We start from the raw sequence: 27,614 nt of genomic DNA, 5'->3' as shown, positions 1-27,614 counted from the left end.
AGATCTAAAATGGCATTGCAGAGAACACTCAAACAAAAATATTGTAGAAAATCAATGTGTCAAACTTGACCATGACAGAGATTTCAGTACTCAACTATCATATTAATACCTTACCCTGTCGTGAGCCAAATTTACAACAGTTATTTCCGCATCATTAATTTCCAAACTGATCCTGACAGAGATTTGAGTGCAGCATGATATCGGACAAAGAAAATGAAATCTCCCCTCAACTAGTTGAATCCTGAACCAATTGTGAAATTGAGCGGCAAAGTCTTAGGATAGATGGATGTCCACCTTGCATATTCTTCAGCGTGTCCATTATTGTATCCTTGAGAGGTGAAGGTATTGTTTGTGTTTCACATATCTTGTACCTGAGTTCAGATGGCTGGGAAGGATAGACCGCACTGTTTCCAAACAAGTAAAATTAAGCCTGAGAGTATATTGAGGCGAATGCCAAGTATTGAACCTACCGTTTTAAATCAGATAAGTCAACGCTTAGTATCAGCTTCCAACCACACTTGAAATTGATAAAGCATAATTGAAGCTCAAGTTGACCACCTGAAATAGATGTAAGTCTAGAAGTTAGTTGAATTACTAAAATTCAATATATTTGTTATCTCAATTGTTAAACTAACTTGACTGTTACAGTTGGATTCTTGTCTGATTATGCACCAATAATGGCAAATTTTAGCAGCTATTAACCTCAAATTTAGTCTTTTTCTTATGCAAGACTACAATGTAATCTTTCTAAAAATGGTAATATGCCACTTTTCAAGTGATTAGTCAGTCAGACCTAGACTTTATGTTAACTGGGTGGTAATCTCCTTCCATAGGTAAGATCTAATATTTTCGTCTCTAACTTGGCCATAAAGCAGGTTCTCCTAAGGTTAGTCTTCTTCACAATAAAAAGGAAGTCGTAGATTAGATGCAACAGAACAACCTCATCTTGTCCATTCATCTTGCTGTAAAAACCATAATTGTTTGTATGCCTCCCAGCCTAGTATGAGAATATTTGTCTACCTTGTTACATAAACTTGAAAAGCTCACAAAGAAAAATGATACAATATACTTAAGAGGACAACAATAGAAACCAAGACATGAGGCTCTGCATTGAGAAGAAATGAGGCTCTGTATTGATCTTCAAAGAATTAACAGCTAAATTGTGGTTGTTGAGATCTTCAAGAGATGAACATTGATAAGGATCTATAAAAAATTTGATGCAAAAAAATTTCCCCTTGCATTTCCCCCTCAAACTGAAGACATCATAGGACTTTGAAGTCTATAGATGGATGATAAAATGCAAGAGATTGCATAGTGAAATAATAGATTAGGGTTCCAATATGTACTTCAGAAACAATAAATTAACATCAAACGAGATACTAAAGGTCAATATTACTCTGAGAGAAGAGTATGTCAAAGAGAGAATGATTAAAGTTCTAGCATCTCCTCAAGAGCAATTGGATACAGGAACACATAAAGATTACTAATCTTTCTTTTTAAGTCAGCACCAACTTGAAAAAGTTACAAAAATAAGTGAGAATAGGGAAAAGGGGAGAAATATTGAGAAAAGATATTAATCCCCAATGTTAACTCGAATGAGATGATGTTGGAAATGACAAACTATAATTAATTCCACCTTAGATCATGCAAATAAATGAGTGAAAAAAAAAGAAACATAAGATGATTAATGAAATTTGAATCCTAACAATACTTGAGACAGAGAAGGAACAAGGGAAGAGAAAACATAACCATCTTTCTTTTGCTTCTCTGTCTCTCTCTTTTTTTTCTCATTCTCCATCTTGCTATTTTTGCATACGCTTTTCTCTATCCATCATAAATCCTAATTTTCTTCCCTATTTTTTGTTTTTCTTCCCTATTTTCTACTTTAACGCATATAACCTTATTGCTGATTTTGATTTGTATGGAAATTTTTGATGATTGGAATTTGTTAAATTTGGACATGGCACAATACTGAGGCTTGAAGCAAGAACAAGGGGAGGAAAGGACCTGTTCAACATAGAAAAAACAGGGAGGTCATGCTACATAGCAACATAGGTAAGTACAGATGGTTTGGTTTGATACTCTCCTTGCCCAAGATCTTGCTGTGGGAGAAGAAAGGCGAAATGTTGGTGGGGAGGCTGCAACATGATATCAAACTCAATGACCTCAATTAAGCAGATCAAAGAGGAAAGCCCTAAACCAAGGAGAATCAAGACATGCCTAAGGCTAAAGACTAGGCTATATCAAAAATTTTGATAGCATGAATTAACAGGAAGCAAAGCCTCTAATTGAATATAATATAAACACAATAAACAAAGGTGGGGTGCAAACCCACAACAACTACCTAGATCCATAATTACCTTATCTATGAATGAAAGAGAGTAGAGTTAAATTTGGATTAGAAAGGAAACTATTTAAGCAGGCATCTTAAGAGTCAACTAAATAACAAAGAAAACTAGTCCTAATTTACAAAAATAATTTGTCAAAATATTTGCATGAAAGATAATATGCATAATGTTAGAAAGCTTGCAAGTAATTAATGAACAGTTAGGGGATAGGATGAGGAGGATATCTTACGTGGTGACTTATTAAAAGTTGAGGATGTCAGATTTAAAATCTCCAAGCTTGCCGCTTTTACCTCATCAAGAACATCTAGTACAGTTCCAAGAAGCAAACTAGTTTCCTGCACAAAAAGCTAGTAAAACTTCCAAAGTGTATATTAAAAAGCAGTGCACAGATATGACAATATATAGTAGAGAAAACTTTTTGGTGGTGAAGGTGGACGCAGGCATGTGTGCATGGCTGTGTTTGTCTTTTGTTCCTATTCTCCCATGCCTACTTTGGCTAGACAAAGATGGACCTTAACAGCTAGATCTACACTGCAATGGCAGAATTTCCTAAAATACATCACAAATTCAACTGTATATGAGAATCCAATTAAGGTCAAGATAAGTGTGATGACGGATAAAAAGATTGTTTCCAACTAACATCAGAACAGTTAATTTTCTTTTCTTTTTTTGAGGTGATTCGAGATAATGTTAAGTCAAAGCTAGTGATGATCTATGACTTCATCACTAGCTAGTAATGATGAGATTAAGAAACAACAATGCAGTATTTGATAAAACAGATGTGATCATTTATACTAATGCAAGAGGTGAAAACTAGTGATGTAGATGACTCCATCACATGATGTTCTGATTAGCTTATTATAAGAAGGTTCAACTTAAAGATAGATAGTAATAGATTCAAAAACATGCAGAATATATTGGACTGAGATCATAATCAATTAGTAAATTAAATAAGTAAATTTACCATTTCCTTTTGCTGGCAGCAGTTCAAACTGGTTATTCTTCCACCATCTTTGTTATCAAAAGCAAAGTCAAAAGCTACATAAGCATTCATGTTTTGGAAAGTCTGCACAGAATGTCACGAGATTAAACATCAACCTACTGATGCTGCAATAGTACACTATGATATGAATAGAAACAAATAAAAAAAATATTCAACCTTGGCAACTAAATATTCAGACTTTATAGCATTACCTTTGCAATGTTTACTTCATTCAATGAATTAGTAACAACTGTGCTTGAAACTTGTCTAGGATTTGGTGTAAAACTGTAAAATTCCAAGCATAATCATGACAGATGAAATTTAAATTGGCAATTTACACGATAAAAGAAAAAGAATCTCCATACCTTTGGAAGAGTAAATTGCAATAGTTGAGTATGATATCACATTCATTATCCTTTTTCACTATATTGCTCAATTCCCAAACCTAAAATGCAAAAAAAAAGAAATCAACTTTTGGCAAATAGTTGGATAGAGTATGAAATTATTAGAATCAGAAGAACCATCAAGTTACCCGTAATCTTTGGTGTATGATATTAACACAGCGTTTCCTTTCTAAATGTTCATTGGCGACTTTAATAATCTCAGCGATATTCATATTTCCTTTCACCCTACAACAAACTGTAAGTGATTTCAACAAGTGATCCACCTTGTCTTCTAGCATTTTTTGGTGTAGCCTCATTGATGCCACATTTTTATGGTCCTCCTGTAAAGCATCATCCAAAAGTAATTAAATACCATAGCAAAAAGAAAACTGAAATACAGTTGAATTTGTGACATATACGCTCTAAGTGTATGCTATGATATGTATAGTTGAATTTGTGCGAGGCCCGATGTATCAATCATATGCCCGATGTATCAATCATGTATGTTATAATATGTATAAGTCCCGATATATCATACACTCTGAGTGTCACGAACACATACAAGTCGGATCCCGGCATGGATCATTGAGTGGCTGTCAAGGTAATTCTTATGTACTTAAGAAAAATTAAAGATTTGTTCTCGGTATATGGAGGGGGTGTTATGATTATACATGGGTATTTTCAGACGGACAAGGATTATTCCAAATCGCAGTCTGAATACATATTCACCTTAAATGGAAGCGCAATAAGTTGCAAGAGTTCCAAGCAAAAAATCGATGTTGATTCTACCACTGAGGCAAAATACATTGCTGCTTCGGAAGTAGCAAAGGAAACAGTTTGAATCAAGAAATTCATCACTGAACTTGATGTGGTTCGAGGATTGTTGAAGCAATATCAGTTTACTGCGACAACAATGACGATATTGCTCAGACTAAGGAACCAAGGTCTCATCAATAATCCAAACATGTGCTCTGCCGTTATCACTTGATCAAGGAAATCATTGATAAGAAAATAATACAAATTGAGAAAATTTTCACATAAAAGGAATCTAGCAGATCCCTTGACAAAGTCTCTACCTCAATGTAAGCTTGAGAATCATGTAGAGTCCTATAGTATTGGATACTATGGCGATTGACATTAAGCTAAGTGGGAGTATATTATATTTGAGAGGATCGCCTTAAATATTGTATTATTTATTGGATAAATAAAATCACTATTTAAGTATACATGCTTTATGTATTTGATTAGATCTTAAACTTAATTATTGATGTCCACAATATAATGCATAGCATGAGAGAAATTGTAATTGGATCATAATTAGTGGATATCTCTACATGTGTAATTATATACGTATTGAAATATTCCTAAGTCGATGAGATTGGACATCATTAATTCTATGAGACTAGCATATGTTAGACTCCTTGATTTTGCCAAACAGCCGATCCTCACTGGCTGAAAATATTAAGATGTTGAGAGTTAATATATAAATGTTAATTAAGGATAACTAGTTCATTAGAAGTGATCTGCTATGAAATTCATGTGGTTCTATGAATGTCTATGAAGATCTCATTGCAGCTTGAGTGCAATCCTCCGACTTGAAGTATTCAAGTCATCTTGATCATAGAGATTTATAATTTGACATCTTAAGCAAGCGTCTCTAGGGAGATATAGACTCACGATGATTAAATATAAGCCGAAGTGCCCGAAGATGTTTGAGTAGCCAACAGAGGATTTACCACTCCTTTGATTAGGAGACGTATACCCTATAGTTACTTTTCAGGATTGTTATTCGTAAGTCTTTGACCAAAGAAATAACACGTCAAGAGAATAGTCCTCTTGGACAATTATTTTGAGTAACTTAAATCCACAAGACAAAAAAGTACATCTTGGGTTAAGTGTAACGTAATCAGCCTAGTGGGCACTGCCACATAGATCATGTCCTAAACTAAATAGGAATAAGATAGTAAAAGGAACAACACAATCAACTATAACTACTGAAGGGTTCAGAAGTGGTTCTGAAATCAACTGTGATTTTTCGATTAATTAGAGGTCATGATGTACTACTAGGTGTCACTCATGATTAATTAGTAATTAATGGTTAATTATGAACAGTCAGCATAAATCGAGAACCTATAAGGTCGCGCGCACTACGAGTTTTTTCAAGAGACATAAAATGAGTTTGAGAATTGGATTCTCAGATCGAGAGAGATTGAGTCTAATTGGGCTATACGAAGGGCAAATATGAAAGATATTTTGCCAAAAGGAAGCGCTAATGGATCACGTCTTTTGAAAACAAAATGAGCCTCTTTGATTTAATTATAAATCAAATTGATTTGGTTTTAATTAAAGGTGGTTTAGTTTTGAACCAACTTAGTTTGATTGTAAACCAAACTTAAGGCTAAAAATATTAAAATTTGGTTTAACAGATTCTGTTATTTTTTCTTAAAAAAAAAATCCGTTAAACATCTATAAATATAACTCTTATGAAGAGTTATTAACACGAGATTAAAAATCTATTTTTTTTGTTTTAAAAATCGTGGCCCCCTCTCCTCCTCTTTGGTAGTCGCCGCCCAAGCCACCTCTTCCTCCTTGTTGCCACCGCTTGTGGGTGCTTGTTGGCACAGGCCAAAGAAGGCTTCCAAGCTCACCTTTAGCCAAGGATCTTCCCTAAAATCATTATCCTCCCAAGGGCCGACCATCCCAGAGCCAAAGAAAGCTACAACCTGTGGTGGAAGCAAGGAATGAGAGAAGAAGCAACGGTTACTTCTCCACCAAAAGGTATCATTTTTTCCTTTTGATTTGATTTTTGTTTCGAAGAAATTATTGTCGCTAGAACAACCATGCCATATAGGTTCGCTGCCCCTTCTTGGCAGCGAACCATATGACCTTCGAACAGTGGTGTGATCCCTTCCGTTCAATCCAATTAGTATTGTCGGATAACTTTGAGTCGTCGAATATGGAATCGAACTGTAGGTCCTCTCTATGATGGCTTGTTTCCCTCCTTCGACTAGTATCGAAGTGGAGACACGACACATAACTTAGAGAAGTCGTCTCGAGAAGATCTCGACGTGGATACGAGTAGAGGCAACCTTGCTCAATATTGCTAGTTGAAGCTGTTTCCGCTCTATGTCATTTAAAAGGTAAAGTTGTTTATGTCTTATTTATGATTATGTTTGCATATGTGTGTTTCCTTGGATGAATTTTTGCATTGTTAGTGATAAAATTATTTATTACGCTTCCGCTATTATGTTTTGTGAAACATAAAATTTTAAATTACACATGTAGAAACTCAACATACTTGATGCGCATATCCAACACTATTAACCTATGTTAAGAAGTTAAGTTTTCTCCAATGATGTCTTTATAATCTTTATAAATCTTTTTATTATTCTTCCTAATCATAAGATAATTAATTTGTACTTATTATTCTCACTTTTGAACGAAACTAAGTGTTCTGTTTTCTTTAAAACGTATTAACTAGTATAAGTATATTGTCACAAAATCCAAATAGTTTCCCTTCTTCATTTCTTATTTCAAACTCATAACCCTCATGCACCATATCATATTTTTTTATTTTTCACTCCTACATGCACATTAAGATGTCCTCTTATTAAAATCATTTCGGTTAGCTGAATATTTTGTAATACCTCATCTAGATCGTCCTAAAATCTATATTTGATGGCTTCATTTAATCCTACTTAAGGTACATATACGCTAATTATATTAATAGTTTCTTTCGCCATCACTATCTTGAGAGTTATAATCATATCTCCTTCCTACCTACTACTACTTTATCTTTTAGCGAACTATCTACAACAATACCTACTTTATTTTTTATTTTACTCTTTCCTATGTACCATAACTTAAAACTCAAATTCTCTATCATGTGTCTTCTCTCTGACTCATTTTGTCTCTTGTACACACAAAATATTAATTTTCTCCCAATCATCGTATCTACTACCTCCATTGTCTTACCAATGAAAATTCCTAGATTCTATGTTCCAAATTTTAGACAATTAATTTTTTCTTATAATATGTGTTCTTATTCAACCTATAGTATGAGAACTCTTACATATTTAATACTATACCCAAGTTCTCATAGAGATATAGCGATCCTTGCCGAGACATTACATACAACGCGTGTTCCTTCCGAGAAAAGATCTAGCATTAACACAAAAGTTTGATGAATTCATTTATTGAACATTTGCCTGAAAGTCAATGTTAACTAGCAACATAACGCGCAACCCTCATCCTTTTTATCCGGGCTTGGGACCGGCATAGCTAACAAAGGTTAGTAGAAATCAAGTTGTAGAAGTTAAAAAATGGGAAGTAAAATATATTTAAAAAGAGAGTAGGACTAAGAGTACAAGTATTAGAAGAAATATATAGCGACTCAAATACAACTTAGGATAAGATGATATTAAAGTTGAAAATGATAATTAAAAGTATACTCGATGAATCAAAAGAATATGCACCACCAAGTAAAGAATCTTAGTGATGGAATGAGAAAATGCAATTAAAAGTAAAGGAGAAACGATCAATGTAGAAGTATGCACTTGTAAGAACGAAGACTTTAAAAAGTATACAGTAGTCAAGAAAGGGGACAAAAAACGAAGTGAAAGTCAAAAATAAAACTTTTGAATGTTTAAATTAGCAATTGAATACAAAAGAAGGGGAAAATAACATATATAAAATAGCTAAAGCAAAAGATGAAAGAGGTATTTTCATTAACTATTTAATAAAGGTTTAGGTGATTAACTTAAGTAATTTAAGTAGGTTAGAGAAATATAGAAATTTAAACTTTTATCGTAGAATTCAAACTTCAAAAGTAGAACAGACTTTAAATGGGATGCAAAATGAAAAAGTAATTAGACCAGATGATATTTCAATAAAAGTATGGTAGTGTTTAGAGAAGCAAGGTGTTAAGTGGAGGAGAGTAAGTACTCGAGTCCACTTATATAAAAACAAAAGAGATGTACAAAATTGTGTGAATTATAAGGGTATTAAGCTAATAAGTTATATCATGAATCTTTGGGAAAGAGTAATAGAAAAACAACTAAGGAAACCACAGTAATCGAAAATCAATTTAGATAGGACAACAATAAAAGTTAAACATATTCTTAAACAACCAATTAAAAAATTTTAAAAATAGAAGCAAGATTTATACATGATATTCATAAACCTATAAAAAACTTATGACAGAGTTACAAGAGAAATTATATGGAGAATTCTAGAAAATAGAAATGTTAGCATATCATATATTGAAATAATTAAGGATATATATGAGAATATAATGACAAGAGTGAATATTTTAGATAGAATAACTAAAACATTTCTTATAATGATAGGGTTAACATCAAAGATCAATTTTAAATCTCTATCTTTTTACATTAATTATGGAAAAACTCACTGGACACATCCAAGACACGCTACCATGGTGAATGTTGTTTGTAGATGATATTATTTTAGTAGATGAGACACGTAAAGGAGTAAATATTAAACTTGAGAGAAAACACTAAGGGTGCATTTGGTTCAAGTTATCATACATAACTTTGGTTATGTGATTATCAGATAATCACATAACCAAAGTTATAGGGTATAAAATATAATCTAATGTTGTTTGTTTCAACTTATTTATTTGGAGGGTATAAAACATAACTAATTTAACATTTACTATATTACCCTTTATTTAATTAATTTTTAAAATAAATTAAATTAAATGAATAATATTAAAATTAATAATATTAATGATGATAATAAATTAATAATATATAAAATAAATAAATATAATTTATTTATAATTTTTTTAAATTTAAAATAAATTTATATATTTTTTAATAAAATTATTCATTAAAATAATTATTTTAATAAAATAATTCATTAAATTAATAAATATAATTCATTAATTTTATTTTTTAAAATTTAAAATAAATTTATATATATTTCTTAATAAAATAATTATTTTAATAAACAAATTATTAAATTAATAAATATAATTTATTAATTTTATTTTAATAAAATAATTTATTAAAATAATTATTTTAATTTAATAAATATAATTCATTAATTTTATTTTTTAAAATTTAAAATAAATTTATATATATTAATAAAATAATTATTTTAATAAAAAATTCATTAAATTAATAAATATAATTCGTTAATTTTATTTTCTAAAATTTAAAATAAATTATCTTTTTTAAATTTATAAATATTTAAATTAAAATTTATTGAATTAATTAAATTAGTTTCAATTAGGTTTCACAGTACATTCAATTAACTCAGTTTTAAAATCAAAAGGTAATCATGGAAAAAAAATTCTTTAACCTTTGAAATTATAGAAAACCTTAGACTGACAAGGTAATCACATTTCCGGATTATAACCCATTTGCTGATGTAGCGGTGATGCTGCATTACTTGGGAATCGATCATAACATGAATCAAACTTAAACAGATAACCACGGTTATCAACGATAACCCCCAACCAAACGCCCCCTAAAAGTTAAAAGGTAGACTTAGTAAAGTAAAAACAAAATACATAAAATTTAAATTTAATGATATAAGATATAATAAGACAATTATTAAGATAAGAGATGATGAGCTATCTGTAATTAAGAGTTTTAAGTATTTAGGATCATTTTTGTAAAAGAATAGAGGGATTGAGAGAAATATCTTACATATAATACAAATAGAATAGTTGAAATAAAGGAGAGTATCAAGTGTTCTTTGTGATTGTAAAAGAAAAGTTATATAAAACGACAATTAATCATGTTTTGTTATATGGAGTTGAATGTTGGATTATGATTTAAGCACTCAAGCAAAAGATGAGTCACAAAAATGAGGATGTTAAAATAGATGTGCGAACATACAAGAATCAACAGATAAGAAATGAGAATATTAGAACGAAAGTCAGAGTCACACCTATTAAGGAAAAATTTTGAGACACATTTAAGATGATACGGATATATACTTAGACAACCAATAAATATTTTAGTTAGGCGATGTAAAACTATGTCAAATACATAAATTAAACAAGGAAGAGAAAGACTAAAAAAGACTTGGTTAACAATACGATAAAATTTATTTAAATATAGATGATGATATAGTAGGGAGTAGAGCCTAATAATGCAGAAGGATCCATAGAGCCTAATAACACATCTCTCTCAGATACATTATGAAGATTGACCTCCAGAAGGCGTTTGATTCAATACACTGGGATTTCTTACATGAGGCTCTTCTTGGACTTAATTTTCCTAAACAGTTTATTGCATGGATTATGAAATGTGTGACCACCACTTCTTTTTTGATGGCCATCAATGGGGGGTGTTTGGATTCTTCAAGGGGGCCAAAGGACTACACCAGGGGGACTCATTATCGTCATATTTATTTGGTATCTGTGTTGAAATCTTTGGGAGGCAAATACAAGAGAGTATGTTACGACAGAACTTCAAGTTTCACTCTCAGTATGCTCACCTCATTAACTTACCTGGCCTATGCAGATGATTTACTTCTTTTTTGCAGGGGAGATAGTGACTCGGTTGACATATTATCTTCCTATTTACAGGAGTTTGGGGTGACAACGGGACTTCAAGTGAATAGACTGAAGTCGAATATATATCTAGTGGTAGTTGATGACACAATACGTGAGAGGCTGCTTCCCATCACCAGTTTTCAAGAGAGCATGATGCCTTTCAAATATTTGGGGGTACCACTAGCTATCCAACGACTCCAAATTTCTGACTATATCCCCTTACTTGAGTTATCCTACGCTAGCAAAGCACAACTCATCACTTCTGTGTTTCAGGGAGTAGAATGTTATTGGTTATCCATCTTGCCACTACCATAGGGCGTCATTGACCGTATCTACACCATCTACATCCTTCATATGAACCTGTAAACATCCCCTGGTGTCATGGGCAGATATGTGTAGGCCTAAAGATGGTGTCTTAGGATTTCGGGACTTGCAGACTTGGAACCTAGCCCTACTAGCTAAGGTTCTATACAGATGAAGGACGCCCTTTGGATCAAATGGGTCCATCATACTTACTTGAGGCTTGTTGATGTATGGACATGGGAAGGCAGCCTACTTGGATTCTCCTCTGATCAAAATTCGACTACATATACAGGATCTTATATTATTGGTTGTTGGATCCCTGGAAGCTACAGGGCAGAGATTGACAGACTAATTTAATCAGGATGAAGGGGTAGCACGAGTATATGATTTTTTAGGCATCCTAGTCCTAAGAAGCCATGGGCCCAGATTGTGTGGAAGACTTACAGCCAAATCATGCAATCACCTTCTGAAGGTTGCCACAGAGGTGACTCCCCACCAAAGACAAAAAAGATTACTCAGAAGATCGACAGTACACTTTCAGTGGTCAGGTACTAGAGACACAGAAGCACATATTCTTTTGGGTGCCCCTATTGCGGTATTATGGAGGAGGATCAGATATTAGCTTCATCTGCGACCAGAGATGTCCACCTACCGACGGATGTTGAGAGTCTTCAAAAGATATTACCGTGGGACTCTGATGCTTCCAAGGCTCGTCATCTTGCCTTATCATCTATGATTCATTTTGTATGGAAGGATTGAAATAGAAGTTTCTTTGGTAAGGGACAATTAGACATTGATAGAATCTTTAAGTGTGTACAAATTCATGTATACCGATTGTTGGGGTGTTTTCTCTGATATGATGCTTCATCAGACATGAGAACCTCCTAAAGATCGATTTTTGTACTTTGATTCGAGCTATAAAATTTTTACTTATCTAAAAAATATTGAAATCATCAACAACAACAACAACAACAACCAAGCCTTATCCCACTAAGTGGGGAAAAAATATTGAAATCATAAACATTAAAAAAAACTGACAGGGATAAAAGAGAATATCAAATGGTAATGCTTTGACTCTTAAGTTGTATGCTTCTTTTTGCAAGTAGCTCTTTATAATATGATTCCAAAAGTAAGATACTTGATTTTAAAGTTACTATGAGATTTTTCAAATACTTGAATTTGCTAATATTTCATATTCTATGGATCTCCAATTGATCAGTGCTTCTTAAACCTAAATAATGTAACTAAAAGACACAAGGAAATAAGTATGAAAAAGAAGTGTAGTGAAAAAGAATTTCTCATATATTGATAGGCAAATGTGATAGTGCTATAAATTATATCCAATATAATCTGAAGATTCTCAAAATATTTTATCATATTTCAATAACCTTATCTCTTTTATATACAAATTACATACTCCTATTTCCAAAATTAAAATCATATAATATCTCCTAATCAATTACAACAATTATCAAATCAAATATTCCTAATTATACAATATCAAATCAAATCTATAATAAATCTGCCTAGATTGGTTCTCCACACTCCCCCTCACTTTAGGCGGTGCCGCGGTGGATGCTTTCCAACCCAAGGATTGTGTTCATCTCAATTGGATTAGGTCAAAACAGGGTATTGGTAAGGATGTCGGTTGCTTGATGCTTCGATGGAATGTAATTGAGGGTGATTGACTTATCTTCAATTTTCTCGTTGATAAATTGTCGATCAATCTCCACATGTTTGGTACGATCATGGTGGACAGGATTCCTGACAATTGCAATAGCTGACTGGTTGTCGCATAAGATTTGAGTAGGATCTAATGTCTCAACTTTGAAATCGTTTAGCAACCACTTTAGCCATATCCCCTCACAAATACCTAAAGCTAGTGCTCTAAACTTAACTTCTGCACTACTTCTAGCGACCACAGTTTGCTTCTTATTTTGCCATGTTACTAGGTTTCCCCAAATAATAAAGTAATATCCTAATGTAGTCCAAGGTTTAAAATATCGAGCCGTGCCGAGAATTCGATCCCGGAGCGGAACGATACTATTTCGGTACTATATCAATATAATTTCGATATTTTTAAAATATAAAATATATTAATTAAAATAAAAAAATTAATCTAAATATTTAAAAATAAAAAATAAAATTTTTTGATAATTTTATAGGTTTTAATAAAGCCTATTTAAATTATCCTAAATTATAGCTCTGAACTATAGTTAGGAATTGATTATTAAAATCTAATTAATCCCTAAGTTTTAAAAACAAAAAAAAAAAGAAAAATTGCGGCCACAGCGCGCGACCAGTACGCACGGCCCGCGCGCGGAGCATCGTCGGGCCCGAGCGGCGCCTCCGATGGCGTCGCCGGCCTCGAGCGGCATCGCCGAGCTCGAGCGGCACCTCCGGCGATGTCACCGAGGCCGCGCGACACCTCCAAAGGCGTCGCCGAGCCCGAGCGACGCCTCCGGAATCGTCTCCCGGCTGGAATTCCTGTGCCGACGCTATGCAGATGTCGGTGCCTCGGCGAAATGAAATTTTTCGCCCGTATTGCCTAATACGGCTCGAATTTCAATCCTTGATGTAGACCTTCTATTATTTGGAGACTTTACCCAATCAGCATCAGTATATACTTCTAAAGATCTGCTACCAGATTTCATGAACATACGATCTTTCCTTGGATCTTTCTTCAAGTATCTTAACATACGATTCACTGCTTCCATGTGATCCATAGATGGATTACTTAGAAACTAACTCACCCGACTCCCTAAAAACTTATGTTTGGGAGTGTATGAGTTAGGTAGATTAGCATACCCACTAACCGTTGGTATTGTCCCTTGTCAGCCGCTAATTCATCAGTTCTAGGCATAAGCCTAGTATTGGGATCCATGGGAGTTTCAACCAACTTGCACCCACTCATTCCAGTTTCACACAGCAGATCAAGTATGTATTTGCGTTGGGAAATAGATATGTCATTGTTGCTTTGTGTCACTTCCATTCCCAAGAAATACTTTAAGTGTCCCAAGTCTTTGATATCAAATTCTTTAGGCATGAGCGACTTGAGTCTTCTAATTTCGTCACCATGATTTTCTGAAAGGACAATGTCATCAACATACACAATCAAAACTATGATTTTCCCATCTAGGAAGTATTTCATGAACAAAGTGTGATCAGCTTGTAACTGAGAGTATCCATCATTCTTTAAAACTTTTGTGAATCTATCAAACCATGCTCTCGGTGATTGTTTCAAACTATACAATGCCTTTCTGAGTTTGCATACTTTCCTTTATGTATCATTTGTCTCAAAGTCAGTTGGGGTGTCCATATATACTTCTTCATTCAAGTCTCCATTAAGGAAGACATTTTTTAACATCGAGCTAATACAGTGGCCATTCCAAGTTGGCAGCAATGGATAGTAGAACACGAACCGTGTTGAGTTTAGTCACCGGCGCAAAGGTCTTCTGATAATCAATTCCATATGATTGAGTATATCCTTTCGCCATTAGGCGTACTTTGTATCTGTCTTCCACAATTTTCTTTCCTAATGGTGGTAGCTTTGTTATCACCCACGTGCCATTCTTTTCTAGTGCATTATATTCCTCGAGAGTTGTCTTCTTCCATTCAGGAATTTTAAGAGCTTTATCCACAGAGTTAGAAATATTGAATCTATCTAAAGAGATCACAAATGTATGAAATGATGGCGATAGCTTCGCGTAGGATATGCAACTGAAGAGTGTTGAATGCATGATCTTAGATATTTCCTGTGTGCAACTGGTAGATTTAATGTAAAAATCCAACTATGGATTAGAATCTGTTGTCTCCTGTTGTGATTCAGATTTAATTGGGCTTGGGGAATTCTCTTGGCAGTGTTGAGATAGTACCGACACTCGTTGTTTCCTTCTTTCATACACCTGTAGAGTAGGAGGATGAGGAGGTGACTATCAAGATTTGGAGATGGTGGCCATATTTTGGGGAAGGCTAAACGGAAGACTCAAACAATGATGGCCCAAGAAGGGATGTACACTCCCAATACTGCAATTCACTGGTATTGTTCTCCCCCTAAATTATAGTATTAGAGTAGGAATAACATTTTGGTGACTGGTGAATAACATTTGTATCCTTTTTGGTTATAGGAATAATTAAGAAAGATACATTTATGAGCCCGAGCATCAAACTTGCTTTAGTATTGAGAGTGAATATGCACAAAAACAATACAGTTGAAAAGTTTGAGAGCAAGGTTGGAGATAAAGCGAAATTGGAGAAACAATTTTTATAGTGTCTGCAATCGAGTACGATGTTTGAGAACTCGAGAGGGCAAGTGATTTATGAGGTATGTAACAGTGAGGATTGCTTCTCCTCGAAATGTGGTTGGGGTATTAGCTTAAACTAGTAGGGATCGAGCTACCTCAAGAATGTGGTGATTTTTCCGTTCAGCCACACTATTTTATTGCAGTGTGTCAACACAGAAGCTTTGTTGGACAATTCCATGAGATTTGAGATATGAGCCAAGATCATAATTGAAAAAATCTTTGTCATTGTCAGTCTTGAGTATTTGAAACCTTTGAATTGGTTTTTGACCATGACATGGAAGTTTTGAAAGATATGCTTGGCTTTTGATTTGTCTTTCATTAGGAATGTCCAACATAATTTAATGTGATCATCAACCAATATTAGGAATCACCTTGAGCTAGTGGACTTAGGGTACGAAATGGTCCCTAGATGTCACCATGGATGAGAGAAAAAGGATGTGTGGGCTTCTATTGTTTGGGAAAATAACTATTTCGAGTATGTTTTGCAATTTGACAAATTTCATATTAAAATAAACTCGGATTTTTATATAAAGGAGGAAAACAAGTAACTTAAATATGAAAAATTAAGATGACCAAGTCAAAAGTGTTACATCATAATATCACTTTCTTTATTGGATTGACTACTATCACCGGAACTCAATTGACATTTATAAATAACTAAATAGCATGAAGATAGATAGGCATTAAGGAAACGTCGTCCCGGTGCTCAAATCCTGAAACATATAAGAGTGAGAAAGGAATTTAGTCTCACAATTGAGATCTTTATTTAATCTACTAGCAGACACAAGATTACAATCAAGGTCAAGAGCAAATAACACAAAATGTAGAATTAGTGTGCTTGAGAGATGGACGGTTCCTATCCCAACTACTTTAGCACATGTCCCATTTGCTATAGGCTCCAATTGGGGTTAGTCAAATAGTGAAAAAGTGGAGAATAGTGATCTATCACCTGTCATGTGCTTTAAAGCGCCAGAATCCACAATCCAAGGGAAGTGGGTAGATGTGTGCATTGCTGATGAAGGCGATATATTTGTATTCTGAATGAGCTATTGGAGAATATCAAATTGTTCCTTAGAGAAAGGAATTGAGTTGTCACACTGTGTAGTGGGTGACTACAACATTTCCCTTTGCTTCGCAGTCCCGAGAGGGCTTCTAAGCTACCGGTTTCTCATGAAGCTTCCAACACATGTCTTTGGTGTGCCTATGCTTTCGATGGGCATTCCTTCTTCAACTAATTGTCATTCGTGTTGTGAATAGGATTTCGGGAAGCTAGAGCACTTGCTTCAATTGACTAAAGAGGCTCAATTTCGTGGTTTGACGGTCCCAACATAACCCGCATACGGCCTTCGAACTTCTAAAAAAACCTCCCGAAGACTTGGCAGTGATTTTGTGCTGAGGATTCTACCCCTTACTGCATCTAGAGACTGATCAAATCCCATTAGAAACTTAAACACTCTTTCGGTCTCCACAAATCTCTTGAAATAGTTGGGTCTTCAGAACATTTCCAGTTATGGGTTTCAAAGGGATCCACCTAGTATCAATAGTGAGTGAGAGTTATGAAATAGGTAGTTACTGAATGATTACCTTGCTTGAAGTCTTGAAGAGTGCTTTCAACATGAAATAATTCAGCAATGTTGTCTTGGTTGGAGAAAGTATCACAAACTACCTCCTATATATCTTGGGCAATCGTAAACAATAAAAAATTTTATCGATTTCTACATTCATAGAGTTGATTAGTCATGACATAACAAAGTTGTTTTCCACCCTCCAAACTCGATACTCCAGACTACCTATTTCTGGTTCTGGAATAATCGAGAGATAATCATCTTTTTCTCGTCCATTGATAAACATCATCACAGATTGTGACCACTGAAGAGAATTGTGGTCATTCAATTTGTGAATGGTGATTGAGAGAGATAGTTTCTGATTGAGTTAGGAAGTGAGACATCATGGGGTGATTTGGAACAGAGTTGACTATGAAAGAGTTCGCCGGCATCTACTCGGAGTCAATGATTGCTTGCAGTCTCAGTAAGTAGACAGAGGTGGAAGAGACGTTCTGACCGAAAGTTGTTGCCCTAAATAGTATGACAAAATTGGGCTTGTGAACGTCAAAAACCCTAGCCTTTTAGTGTTAGGAGTTACAACAAAGAGGCAAGTTTGCCTTCGCACCAGGGCTGACCTTGAAGATCAAAATCTCAGATGGTTGATGAAGACTAAAATCCTAGAGACGTCTGGGCAGCAAAAGGAAGGTGGCTCTAATACCATAAAGATTCTCAAAAAATCTTATCATATTTCAATAACCTTGCCTCTTTTATATAAATTATATTCTCCTATTTAAGGAATTAAAATCACATAATATCTCCTAATCAATTATTATCAAATCAAATCTTCCTAATTATACAATATCAAATCAAATCTGCAATAAATCTGCCTAGATTGGTTCTCCACATAATCCATCCAATAACCAGAAAAGTATTAAAAAAAGATGTATAAGACTTAAACATGGACTAGAGAGCGCAAAGCACCTGATTTTGATAACTAGAAATAAATGAATCTGAGCTTTGCACTGCTCTTGTACGGTGAAGACACAGCTGTGAGAATGCTGCTTTAAGATCTCGGCAATCACAAAGTCCTGATTTAGTTGCCTGAGTTCTATTCTGTATTAAGAAAATGCAATAACTTAGTTTTACAATAGCTCTACTGCATTGAAAGGCAGAATCTTTTACCCAAATGGAAAAAGAAGGTAAGAGTTCCCACATGCAGTTGGTCCAACTTAGCATGTTTTATCTGCAGTTTTGACTGCTCAAGTAAATACTTGTCCTGTAAACCTAGTGCTTCATTTACTCTGAAAATAAAATTTAATAAACCTATAAATTGCATGTATCAATGTTGAAAATACCATCTTCACACAGCTAGAAAATATTACCTTTGTTTGTGCAAATCACCCAAATCATTATTATTCCTCTGCAATAACAAAATAATGGTTGAGCATTCATTTCTTTGTGGAAAGGGATATTACATCTTTAAATCATTATTTGCCAAAATGGAACAAAAATAGCAAAATCAATAAATAATAAAGAGAACACATATAACCTGATAACGATGACTAACAGTAAATCTGGAAGAAGAATTGCATTACATACCAAAGAAGTAGAGATCCTCAGATATTTTCTAGCCATTTGCACCTCATCTAGAAGATCCTCCAACATATTGAGCTTCAAATTGAAAACCATGAATTTATTTGATCTTCAGTGTCCAACAATTGAAAATTTGGGAAATAAAAACAAAAAACAAAGTTGCTAAAATAACTGAAGCTTATAAGAATCACAATAAGTGCCAGATACTTGCATACAATTCCCTAACAAATATCATTAGTTGTCTACTCATCTCTACCACAGAGCTTCATAATTGACTGACTCAATATAACCTTAGATGCTGAAGGAAGCAGAAACAAGGGAGAAAATAGCTCTCTGAAAATTCATCCACTAGATTAATTTCTTGATAAAAATTGTAAGGAATTGGAACTTACAAAAGCATATGGTATTATATTGAACAAACTAAAGACCAACTGTATGATACTCTTAAGCAAGATCATGAGAGAAATCTTATATTGCTCACTATTTTTTGAACACTTGAAGCAACTGTGGAAAAGGCTAAAATATACCTCTTGCCAAGAAAGCTTATGAACACTAGGTGAAAATGCAACTTTCGAGCCCTCATGAAAACTAGAAAGTAACTGCAGAATGAATATGGGACTTAGTATTAGATACTTCTGACTTCTTCATCATAACAAATTGCAGAATGAGGAGCAGGAAAACAATACATAGAGAGAAACATGTATTACATACATCAGACCAGTGCTTTGTTGGCTGACAAAGGTTAAGCAGACACGTGTTTGTAAGTTTTGAATGATGACCTTGATGAGTTGCAGGCTTGTTAGTCACTAATTCACTTGAGGACTCAGGACTCTTTTCCAATCTGCTAATTTTGTCGATGTGTGTTTCACTTGTGACAAGGTTCCGTTCAAGTCTTCTTTTCTTTCCAATTAAATCATTTTCCATCATAACTACTTGTTCTTGAACAAAACAGTGATCTAGGTCATTCACCTCACATAAATTATGAGACCTACTTGCTTTGACCTCAACAATTTGCTCACTTTGTAAAGCATGTGTTTTGGGGTCAAAGAGACTTTGGGCCAAATTAATAGACATAAGTGGACTTGGCATCATGCCAGTTTCTGCCTCAGTTTGTGCTGATTCGGTAACAATATCTGGGCGTGCATGCCTTAAATTTTCTGGCTCAACAATCTGTGTCTGTCCTCGATTCTTTTCAACAGAATGAATATTTTCTTCGAAGTTGTTAACAGAGCTATCCATGAAATTTGAATCTGGAATATCGGCCTCATATTCCAGTTTATCATGAAGATCAAGGGGCACATGAACCATAGGTGATTTTGGATTATTAAGATCTGGTGTTTGTGTAATTTTTAATTGTGACATGTGATTCTTAATAGCTGAAATCCTCTCACCATGTCGTGTGAGTTCCCAATTCAAAGAGGAAGGGGCTTGCTCTTTTGCTCTGCTACTAATTGGCGTACTTTTCAAAGAAACAGAAGCATCAAAGAAAAGCTGCTGTCTCTTAGCACGTAAAGAGGAGACAGATCCTGGAAATGGAGCTTGAATTAATTTATGAGCAGTTTCGGGAGTAGAAATTCCAGCTTCACATACCACATTTTTATCATGATCACCTTCTACAACAGATGTGGGAACCTCAGAGTGAGGAGTTTTAACTGAAGGATATTTGTTTCCACTTAGCTGATCCAACTGCAAAGATGTCTTGGTTCGGGACTCTATATTCAGAGGTGAAAGAAGGCCAGTTTTCTGAGCAGTGACAAGTAGATCAGACACTGTTGCTGCATAAGGATCATCATGGTTGTCCTTTCCAATGGCTGCAATTGCTCCCTAAAATGTCATAGAGAATCCATTAACAAAGAATTCAGGTTCAAACAATACTAAAAAGGATGCTATTATATGCTAAAGTTGCGGAATCACTAAAATAATGTGATTGTTTCTAGATCAAGACTTACTGTGAAATGGTCCAAAAAAAAAGGCAGCCTATGTGTGGCCCAAAATGGTAGTACCAAACTAAGTTTTTTAGGGGAAGAAACTATAAAATCAAAGAAATAGTATCATAAGCAATTGGAGAAATTTGTTGCTCCAATATAGAGAAAATCTCAACCAAAATTAAGTACAGTGCTTAATCCAGAGTGCAAGGACTATAGTAGGGGTTTAAGTAGCCAAATAAAGATTATTAACAGTTAATAATAGTCTAAAATGCTTAACACCAAAACTAGTCCAAGGATACGTGTAACCTTTTCATCTCTGACTTGCTAACTTAATGATGCAGTCACTTGTCTATGATACAATCAAGCAAAAGAGAAAGAGAGATGAAACTTATCGAAAACAGAAAGCAAACATAACCCTAAACCAGATGCTGCCAACTTTCCTTCAGAACAAAAACAATAAATCAAACAGAGGAAACATTTTTTCATGTGCTTTGAGTATAAAGCTAAATAATGTAATAAGACAATAATTAAAATAAATTTGAAAGCCTTCCTCACCAGACTCGAATTCTGTGAAGTTTCATAAAAAGGAAGAACAACTTTAAAATCTAAAAATAATGTCTAGACTTTAGCCTAAGAAATTACAAATTAGCATTTTAAATTAAAAGATTACATAGCATCAAACAATAATTTTATCTCATCTAGAAAATCAGAAACTCAAAATACAAACTTTAGTACAATGCATTCAAGAAATTTGTGGATTGCATACCTCAGCATTTTTAATAATAGGTGTCTCCAACAGAAGACCTTTGTTTGGAGAATCTTCATAAATAATAAATTTGCTAGAATCCTCTACAAAGCTTTCCAAGAGATGTGAGTCAAAAGGATATTCACCATTAGTGTTGATAACAGCTACTTTACTTGCATGTGTCTCATGTTTTACTGATTGTCTTGCTTTGATAATCCCCTTGGAATGATAACCAATGTTTACAGCATCTGGAGAATTTGACTGCATACTTCTGTCTACTTCATTAAGAAGCTTTTCTAAAGTTGGTGATAATTTTCCATAGTCATATTTTCTTGATTTTTCTTCAATCAAACTCATGGTACTCGAGTCATCAGCATTTCCACCTAAATCTGCAGGAGAAAGCTTGTTGCAAACAAACGGCTTCTTAGGAACAATGACGCTATCAGTGCCATCAGATACTGCCGCATTAGTGGGTGTCCTTGTGCTACCCACTGAGTTTGTAGTACGATCATCAGCTGGAGCAATATTACGAAAATGCAGAGAAAATGCAGTTGAATCCAAGGTAATATCATGATTGTTGCCGTCTGACATTTCAGTCTCAGATAAACTCACTGATCTAATAAAACTTGTTGATACAGGCCCAAAAAAGTTATCATCTGACAAGGTGAACACAAAATCTCAGTAATATGCTAAAGATCTTTTATACAAGTGAAACATAAGAACTACATAAATTAGCAACAAGTTGAGTAAATGTGGAAGACTAAAAATAAATTAAGAAGATGAAAGCATTCACAATAAATTGCCAAGGCTAAGATACAATTGCTAACAGCTAAACAATTATGGAACAAAACCTGATATTATTCTAGAAACCATCAGGGATCTGGGCAGTGATTGCACCTAGCCTATTCTAACATATGCCAACTCCCTTTCTATATCCCTCGTGGATCACATATCTCCTTCTGCTGCTCCCCCATTTGATCATGCAGATCAAATATTGTTCTATATTCTTTTAGCATTAATAATGTGAAGTCCAATATTTCACACTTACATGGAGAGTCCTGAATAAGTGGGGTCTGTGGCTTCAATTTTAACAGTGTGAGAAATCTAGATATCCTTTGCTGCAACAATTTCACAAATTTCAAATAATTCAATTGATTCTTTTGCTGACAAAAATGATTGTTATCATAGCAGCTTCTTCTTGTCATTATCATGAATGCTTAGTTTAAGATCATTCCTTCATTCATGGCCATGAGAAAATTGGTTTAGTTCAATCAAATTTTCATGCTTCCCATGTTTGCCAACATCAAATTGGCACCAAGGATTAAAAATTTTCTCCATGTTGATCCACACAAATGAAACATTTTATTGCACTCTTCAACTAGCATGTGTAGCAGCTTGAGACAAACAAAACCTATGAGTGACACACCTAGATGCTTCTCATACTTCTCCTAAGACTTTCATGATGTCGTCATTGAGCTTCCACAACCTAAAGCGAGGCCTTCGCGACTCTTCCAAACATGACGACATGATGTCACTATAAGGAGAAGCATGAGCTTCCACAATGTCGCTGAAGGCTTCCCCTACATCAAAGGCTTCTGTGACTCTTCACAAGATAAAATAGAACGAAAAGGGAATCAAAGACTTCGCAACAATTTATGCTACTTAAACTAAAGGCACATCTAAAATTGTGTCTCTTACAAAGATGTAACTTTTCCACAACTATTCCTAGTTTCTGCAACATTAAAGCGAGGTAATGAGTGTTTAATTTTCTTCTCCGCGAGCAACGCTAGGTACGCCCGAGTGCCCAAGCTTCCTTCAAACCTCAATCCATTAATTCTTGCTTCTGCTTAATGTTTCGACGCTTCCCTGATAGTTTCCACTTATCCACCTCTCTTTTTTCCCTTCTCCTTTGGTGTTCAAAACAGCTTGAATATTGGCACTCAGCATGGGTGGCACATCATAATCCAGCCGAGGACCAAAAACCTCAGCTTGGCTTAAGATTTGAAACCTTAATTAGCACCACATCAAATTCATACATTTTCTTCTTGCTTAAACTTGAACTTAATGGCTATTTGGGAATATTTCACATCTTTATCTTTGAAGAAAATGTAAAAGCACGTCCATTTACGATTAGAAATCTCATATCATTTCCACAAAATGTTAGAATATCATATTGATATAGATAATCTCTTGTGTTAATCATTTCAAATGAAAATTGTATTTTACCAACACTCAGCATGCCTTAATACATTATGACACACGCCCATATAAATTAAGTAATTTTTTTTCACCTTGCCTTTCTAAATTTACAATTCGATCGATTATCTAATTCTTATAAATAATCATCCTAAATTGAAGAAAATTATAAGAGTATAACAAAATTCATCTTGACATACAATGAAATAAAAAAAACAAATTGGCATATTCTTATAAAAATAAAATATTTAAGTGTAATAGAATTGAATAAGCAAAAACCATATAAATTCATCTCGGCATCTATTAGCAATTGTTAAAACATAGACTACAACTTTAATTTATATGACTATCTAATTGTTATAATTTTATTTTAATGTAAATTAACTAAATGAATAACTATTTGAGGAATAAAGTGTATCTCAATTTATCGTAACATGCTTAGATGTATGTCAAAGCGTGTTGAATGGCAACACAACACAATGTCGAAAACATATCATTTGCACTAGGATTGAAACTCTTATTAAACTTTGCCCTCAAGGATGTAGTTGATTTCTTTATTCTTCTTTATCTCCTTCATCGCTCCACCTCTAGTTTGACATAGGCACCATGAATTGTTACTGTAGAATAATACCAAAATCATATTGTTATTAGTTAAACACCAAAGCTCTGATATGGCTTGAGATTTCAAACCTTACTTCCTTGCTTATACCTCTTTCTCATTCCTTCTTTCCTAGTTTCCATATAATATCTTGCAATCTTACTTATTGTGTCGCTTTTATTGCATGATTTCTATGTCCAGAACCTAAATTCAGAGGATTACATATTAGAAATTTTAAAAATGTAAAATTGTTGCTTTTTCATGGTTAAGTTCAGCATTCATGCTAGTAGTTTTCTTATATTAGTTGTTTGATACCATCCTTCTTTGCTCACCGAGTATATGTTGAAAAGCCTTAAAAAATTATGTTAATATACAAGACAAGGGGTTGTACATATAAAAGGTCAATAAGATAATATAGAAAAGTAGAGAGGATTATGTAGGGATTAACTATAATATTTTCCCAATTAAAATATGTTATCAAAATGAGAATACTAGTGTTCCCATCCCTCTTCATCGACCATTCGTGTTTAGTACTGGCTCGTTCTTTTGTTGCACCTCATTATCACACAAGTACCTGCATCTATGTATGTCTTAGCACTGGCATGGCCACTTATTGCAAAGCCTCCTTCCTTCTTTTTCCACATCACACAACACCCTCAATCACAACACTAGCATGAAACCTATTATGATCCTTCATCACATCATCATCAGGAGGAATACAAAGCCAAATCATTAGTTACTCTTCTGTTGTATCTTTGATTGCTCTTCCAGAGCTTCATCTAAAGCAGTGGGCAGGCAATCATTTGCATCTACTGCTTGAATTTATCTCATGCAGACCACCCATTATTGTTCCTTCCTTTATTCAAGCAAAAGAATCAAATTTGCTGTTTGCATATCTGATTTCTTTGTTTGGCATTGCTGCTTCTTCGAATTTCTATCATCATAATGCCATAAGCTACTTATCATCCCTTCACCCCTAGCCATTCAATGTTTTTATTGCTTTATGGTTATCACTATTGAGAAACTTAATTGAGAATAACTGTCTTGAGCTGCAGTAGTCAAAATTTAGCTCATGATCCAAGGGCAATTGAAGCATCTCATCAAGTGAGTTGCCAATATTCATGAGCCAAATAGAGTTGTATGGAAGTGAATGAATGCTCAATGTAGTCACATAGACATCTTTTGGTGTTGTTATATTAATAGAAGAGAAGTCACAAGCATGGGATCCGTACGCTAGTGATATCTCCATTGCTCATGAGATGTTGGGAAATCTCTTCCAATTTCATCATTCTAATAAAGAGGCAGCTACTCATTTCATAAATTTACTTTAGATAAAATATCCAATAATGATGTGGGAAACAATGCTTTTGTAATTATGTATACCCCTAAAAAGTAAGCTGAAAATATTCCATAAATAATGGTTCATAATTCCATAAATTATGTCCCCCAGGACTTGATGTGGTGATAAGAGACAGGGTGCATTCCCAAACAACCAGGTTCAATTCCCACGCAAGACAAACCTACGGCAATTGAACTACTGGTGATGTTGGATCACCACGTCAGGAGTCACCACGCTTCCTGAATTTACTTGGTGGGCAAAATATAGGGTCGAACTGTGCATCCCGAGATTAGTCAACTCATCAGAATTGGATACCCGATTACAAAAAAAAATGATTCCATAAATTATACGATATAATTGCATAGCTAGTTTTCGTAAAAGCTTAAGGTTGTTTAGTTTTTATTTGGAAAATTAGGAGTTTTATTAGAAAAACTTTATTATTTACAAAGAATAAGTCGTGTAATCAATCTATAAAAAGGGATTAGGATCTCATGCATTGGATAAGTTTTAAGTTGATATAATTTTCATTTTTAACATGGTATTAGAAATAAAACTTGGTGATTCAATTTCAATACTAATTATCCTTTCATTTTCCAACATCCTATCATCCTCAAGCTTCAATACTACTCTTATCCACGAATTGTCTACACTTCAACACTTGATTTAGTTCCTGACAACTTGTTTGATTACCACTTTTTATTGTGATTCCATTCTCTCCTCATCATCACATATCACTTTCTTTATCACATCCTCTCCACATCTATTGTCATCTCCACTTTCACCCTTTTACTAGCCTACATAGTTGAATTCCTTTATCTAATTTTCATCATTGGTGATTTACCTTTGTAGCTCAGCTTTCTTATTGATTTTTCCCTATTTCCTTTAGCAACTATTAGAATATTTAGAGATAAATATATTTTTTTAAAGAATAATTCTCCTAGAATAGATCTCTATATTTGTATATAAATATGAGCTTATTTTTTGTAATAAAACAAGATCATTGTATTATTTTACAAGGTACCAGAGCAGATTTAGGTTTATCCGCCGAATCCTAACCGCGATTCCCTTTTTTCCACTGTCGCTGATCTTCCTTCGTGCGGCCTCCTCCGAATCGCGCCCTTGCTGTCGACAAGCTCCGTGATTCGAAGCTTCGCGCGAATCGCGCTCGTTCTTCGTGTTCGCCCTCGTCCGAGTCCCCAACGAGAGCGTTTCTCCATCCAACCCCCGCGACGAGCTCCTCCGAAGTGTGCGCGCCCTCCGCCCGCGCGTCGTCGCGCTCGTGGAGCAAGAGATCAACACTAACACTGCCACCTTCACGGGTCGCTTCGCCGTCGCATGTGCTCATTACGACGTGCTGCTGGAGTCGCTGGACAACACCGCTGCTCGCGACAGCACTAATCGGGCCCGCCTCGAGGCTGGGCTAGCGCGGCGCACGATGAACTCAGTGGCGAGGGAGGGCGCCGACCGTGTCGAACGGTGCGAGGGATTCATCGCGTGAACCTTCATCTTCCGCGTCTCCTCTCTTCTCAACAGAAGTAGCAACATCAACTGCTCCTCTTCTCCGCTGCCCTCTTCCAGTAACAGCAGCAAGCTAGCAATTTCCAGCTTATTTCCAGCATCCAGTAGCAGTTCTTCTCCTCTTCCCGTTCTTCCAAAAGCAGGCGGACATTAGCAGCACCTACCGTTTATTTTTCCAGCAACACAGCAGTAGCAATTTTTCCTTTTCCTTCTTTTTTCTTCCAACGCCTCAAATTTCAAGAGTAGTAGTAGCATCCTTGCTGCCCCAGCAGCAACATCGTTGTTGTCTTCCAAGTTTCAACCAC

The 27,614-nt window shown here is 34.8% G+C and overlaps 1 protein-coding gene across 1 annotated transcript; it reads right to left on the bottom strand.

Annotated features, from left to right (window-relative positions):
* Positions 1-119: 119 nt before the first annotated feature.
* On the bottom strand, positions 120-27,136 carry LOC141818186 (uncharacterized). The gene is made up of 15 exons (XM_074705734.1): positions 26,848-27,136; positions 21,680-22,314; positions 19,697-20,809; positions 19,513-19,584; positions 18,992-19,063; positions 18,775-18,812; positions 18,606-18,693; positions 18,374-18,505; positions 3,863-4,054; positions 3,696-3,775; positions 3,543-3,615; positions 3,313-3,414; positions 2,578-2,683; positions 471-558; positions 120-404 (listed from the first exon to the last, which is right to left on the bottom strand). The coding sequence occupies exons 1-15, from the start codon at positions 27,134-27,136 to the stop codon at positions 227-229; spliced, it is 3,258 nt and encodes a 1,085-aa protein (XP_074561835.1). The 3' UTR covers positions 120-226.
* Positions 27,137-27,614: the final 478 nt, after the last annotated feature.

The sequence above is a fragment of the Curcuma longa genome, unplaced genomic scaffold, assembly GCF_044706935.1.
Source record: "Curcuma longa cultivar G26 ecotype Majalengka, Jawa Barat unplaced genomic scaffold, ITB_CL_G26_1.1 contig_23698, whole genome shotgun sequence".
Classification (NCBI taxonomy): Eukaryota; Viridiplantae; Streptophyta; class Magnoliopsida; order Zingiberales; family Zingiberaceae; genus Curcuma; species Curcuma longa.
The sequence above is the reverse complement of the archived record's forward strand: the minus strand, read 5'-3'. Positions and strand labels throughout refer to the sequence as shown.

Bases quoted from the DNA above. Each gene is read 5' to 3' on its own strand.
- LOC141818186 (XM_074705734.1), bottom strand. From the start codon at position 27,136: ATGAGCACATGCGACGGCGAAGCGACCCGTGAAGGTGGCAGTGTTAGT. The intron at 18,506-18,605 runs GTGGGAACTCTT...TTCTTAATACAG, and splicing joins CTAAGTTGGACCAACTGCAT to AATAGAACTCAGGCAACTAA. The intron at 3,415-3,542 runs GTAATGCTATAA...CATTCTGTGCAG, and splicing joins ATGAAGTAAACATTGCAAAG to ACTTTCCAAAACATGAATGC.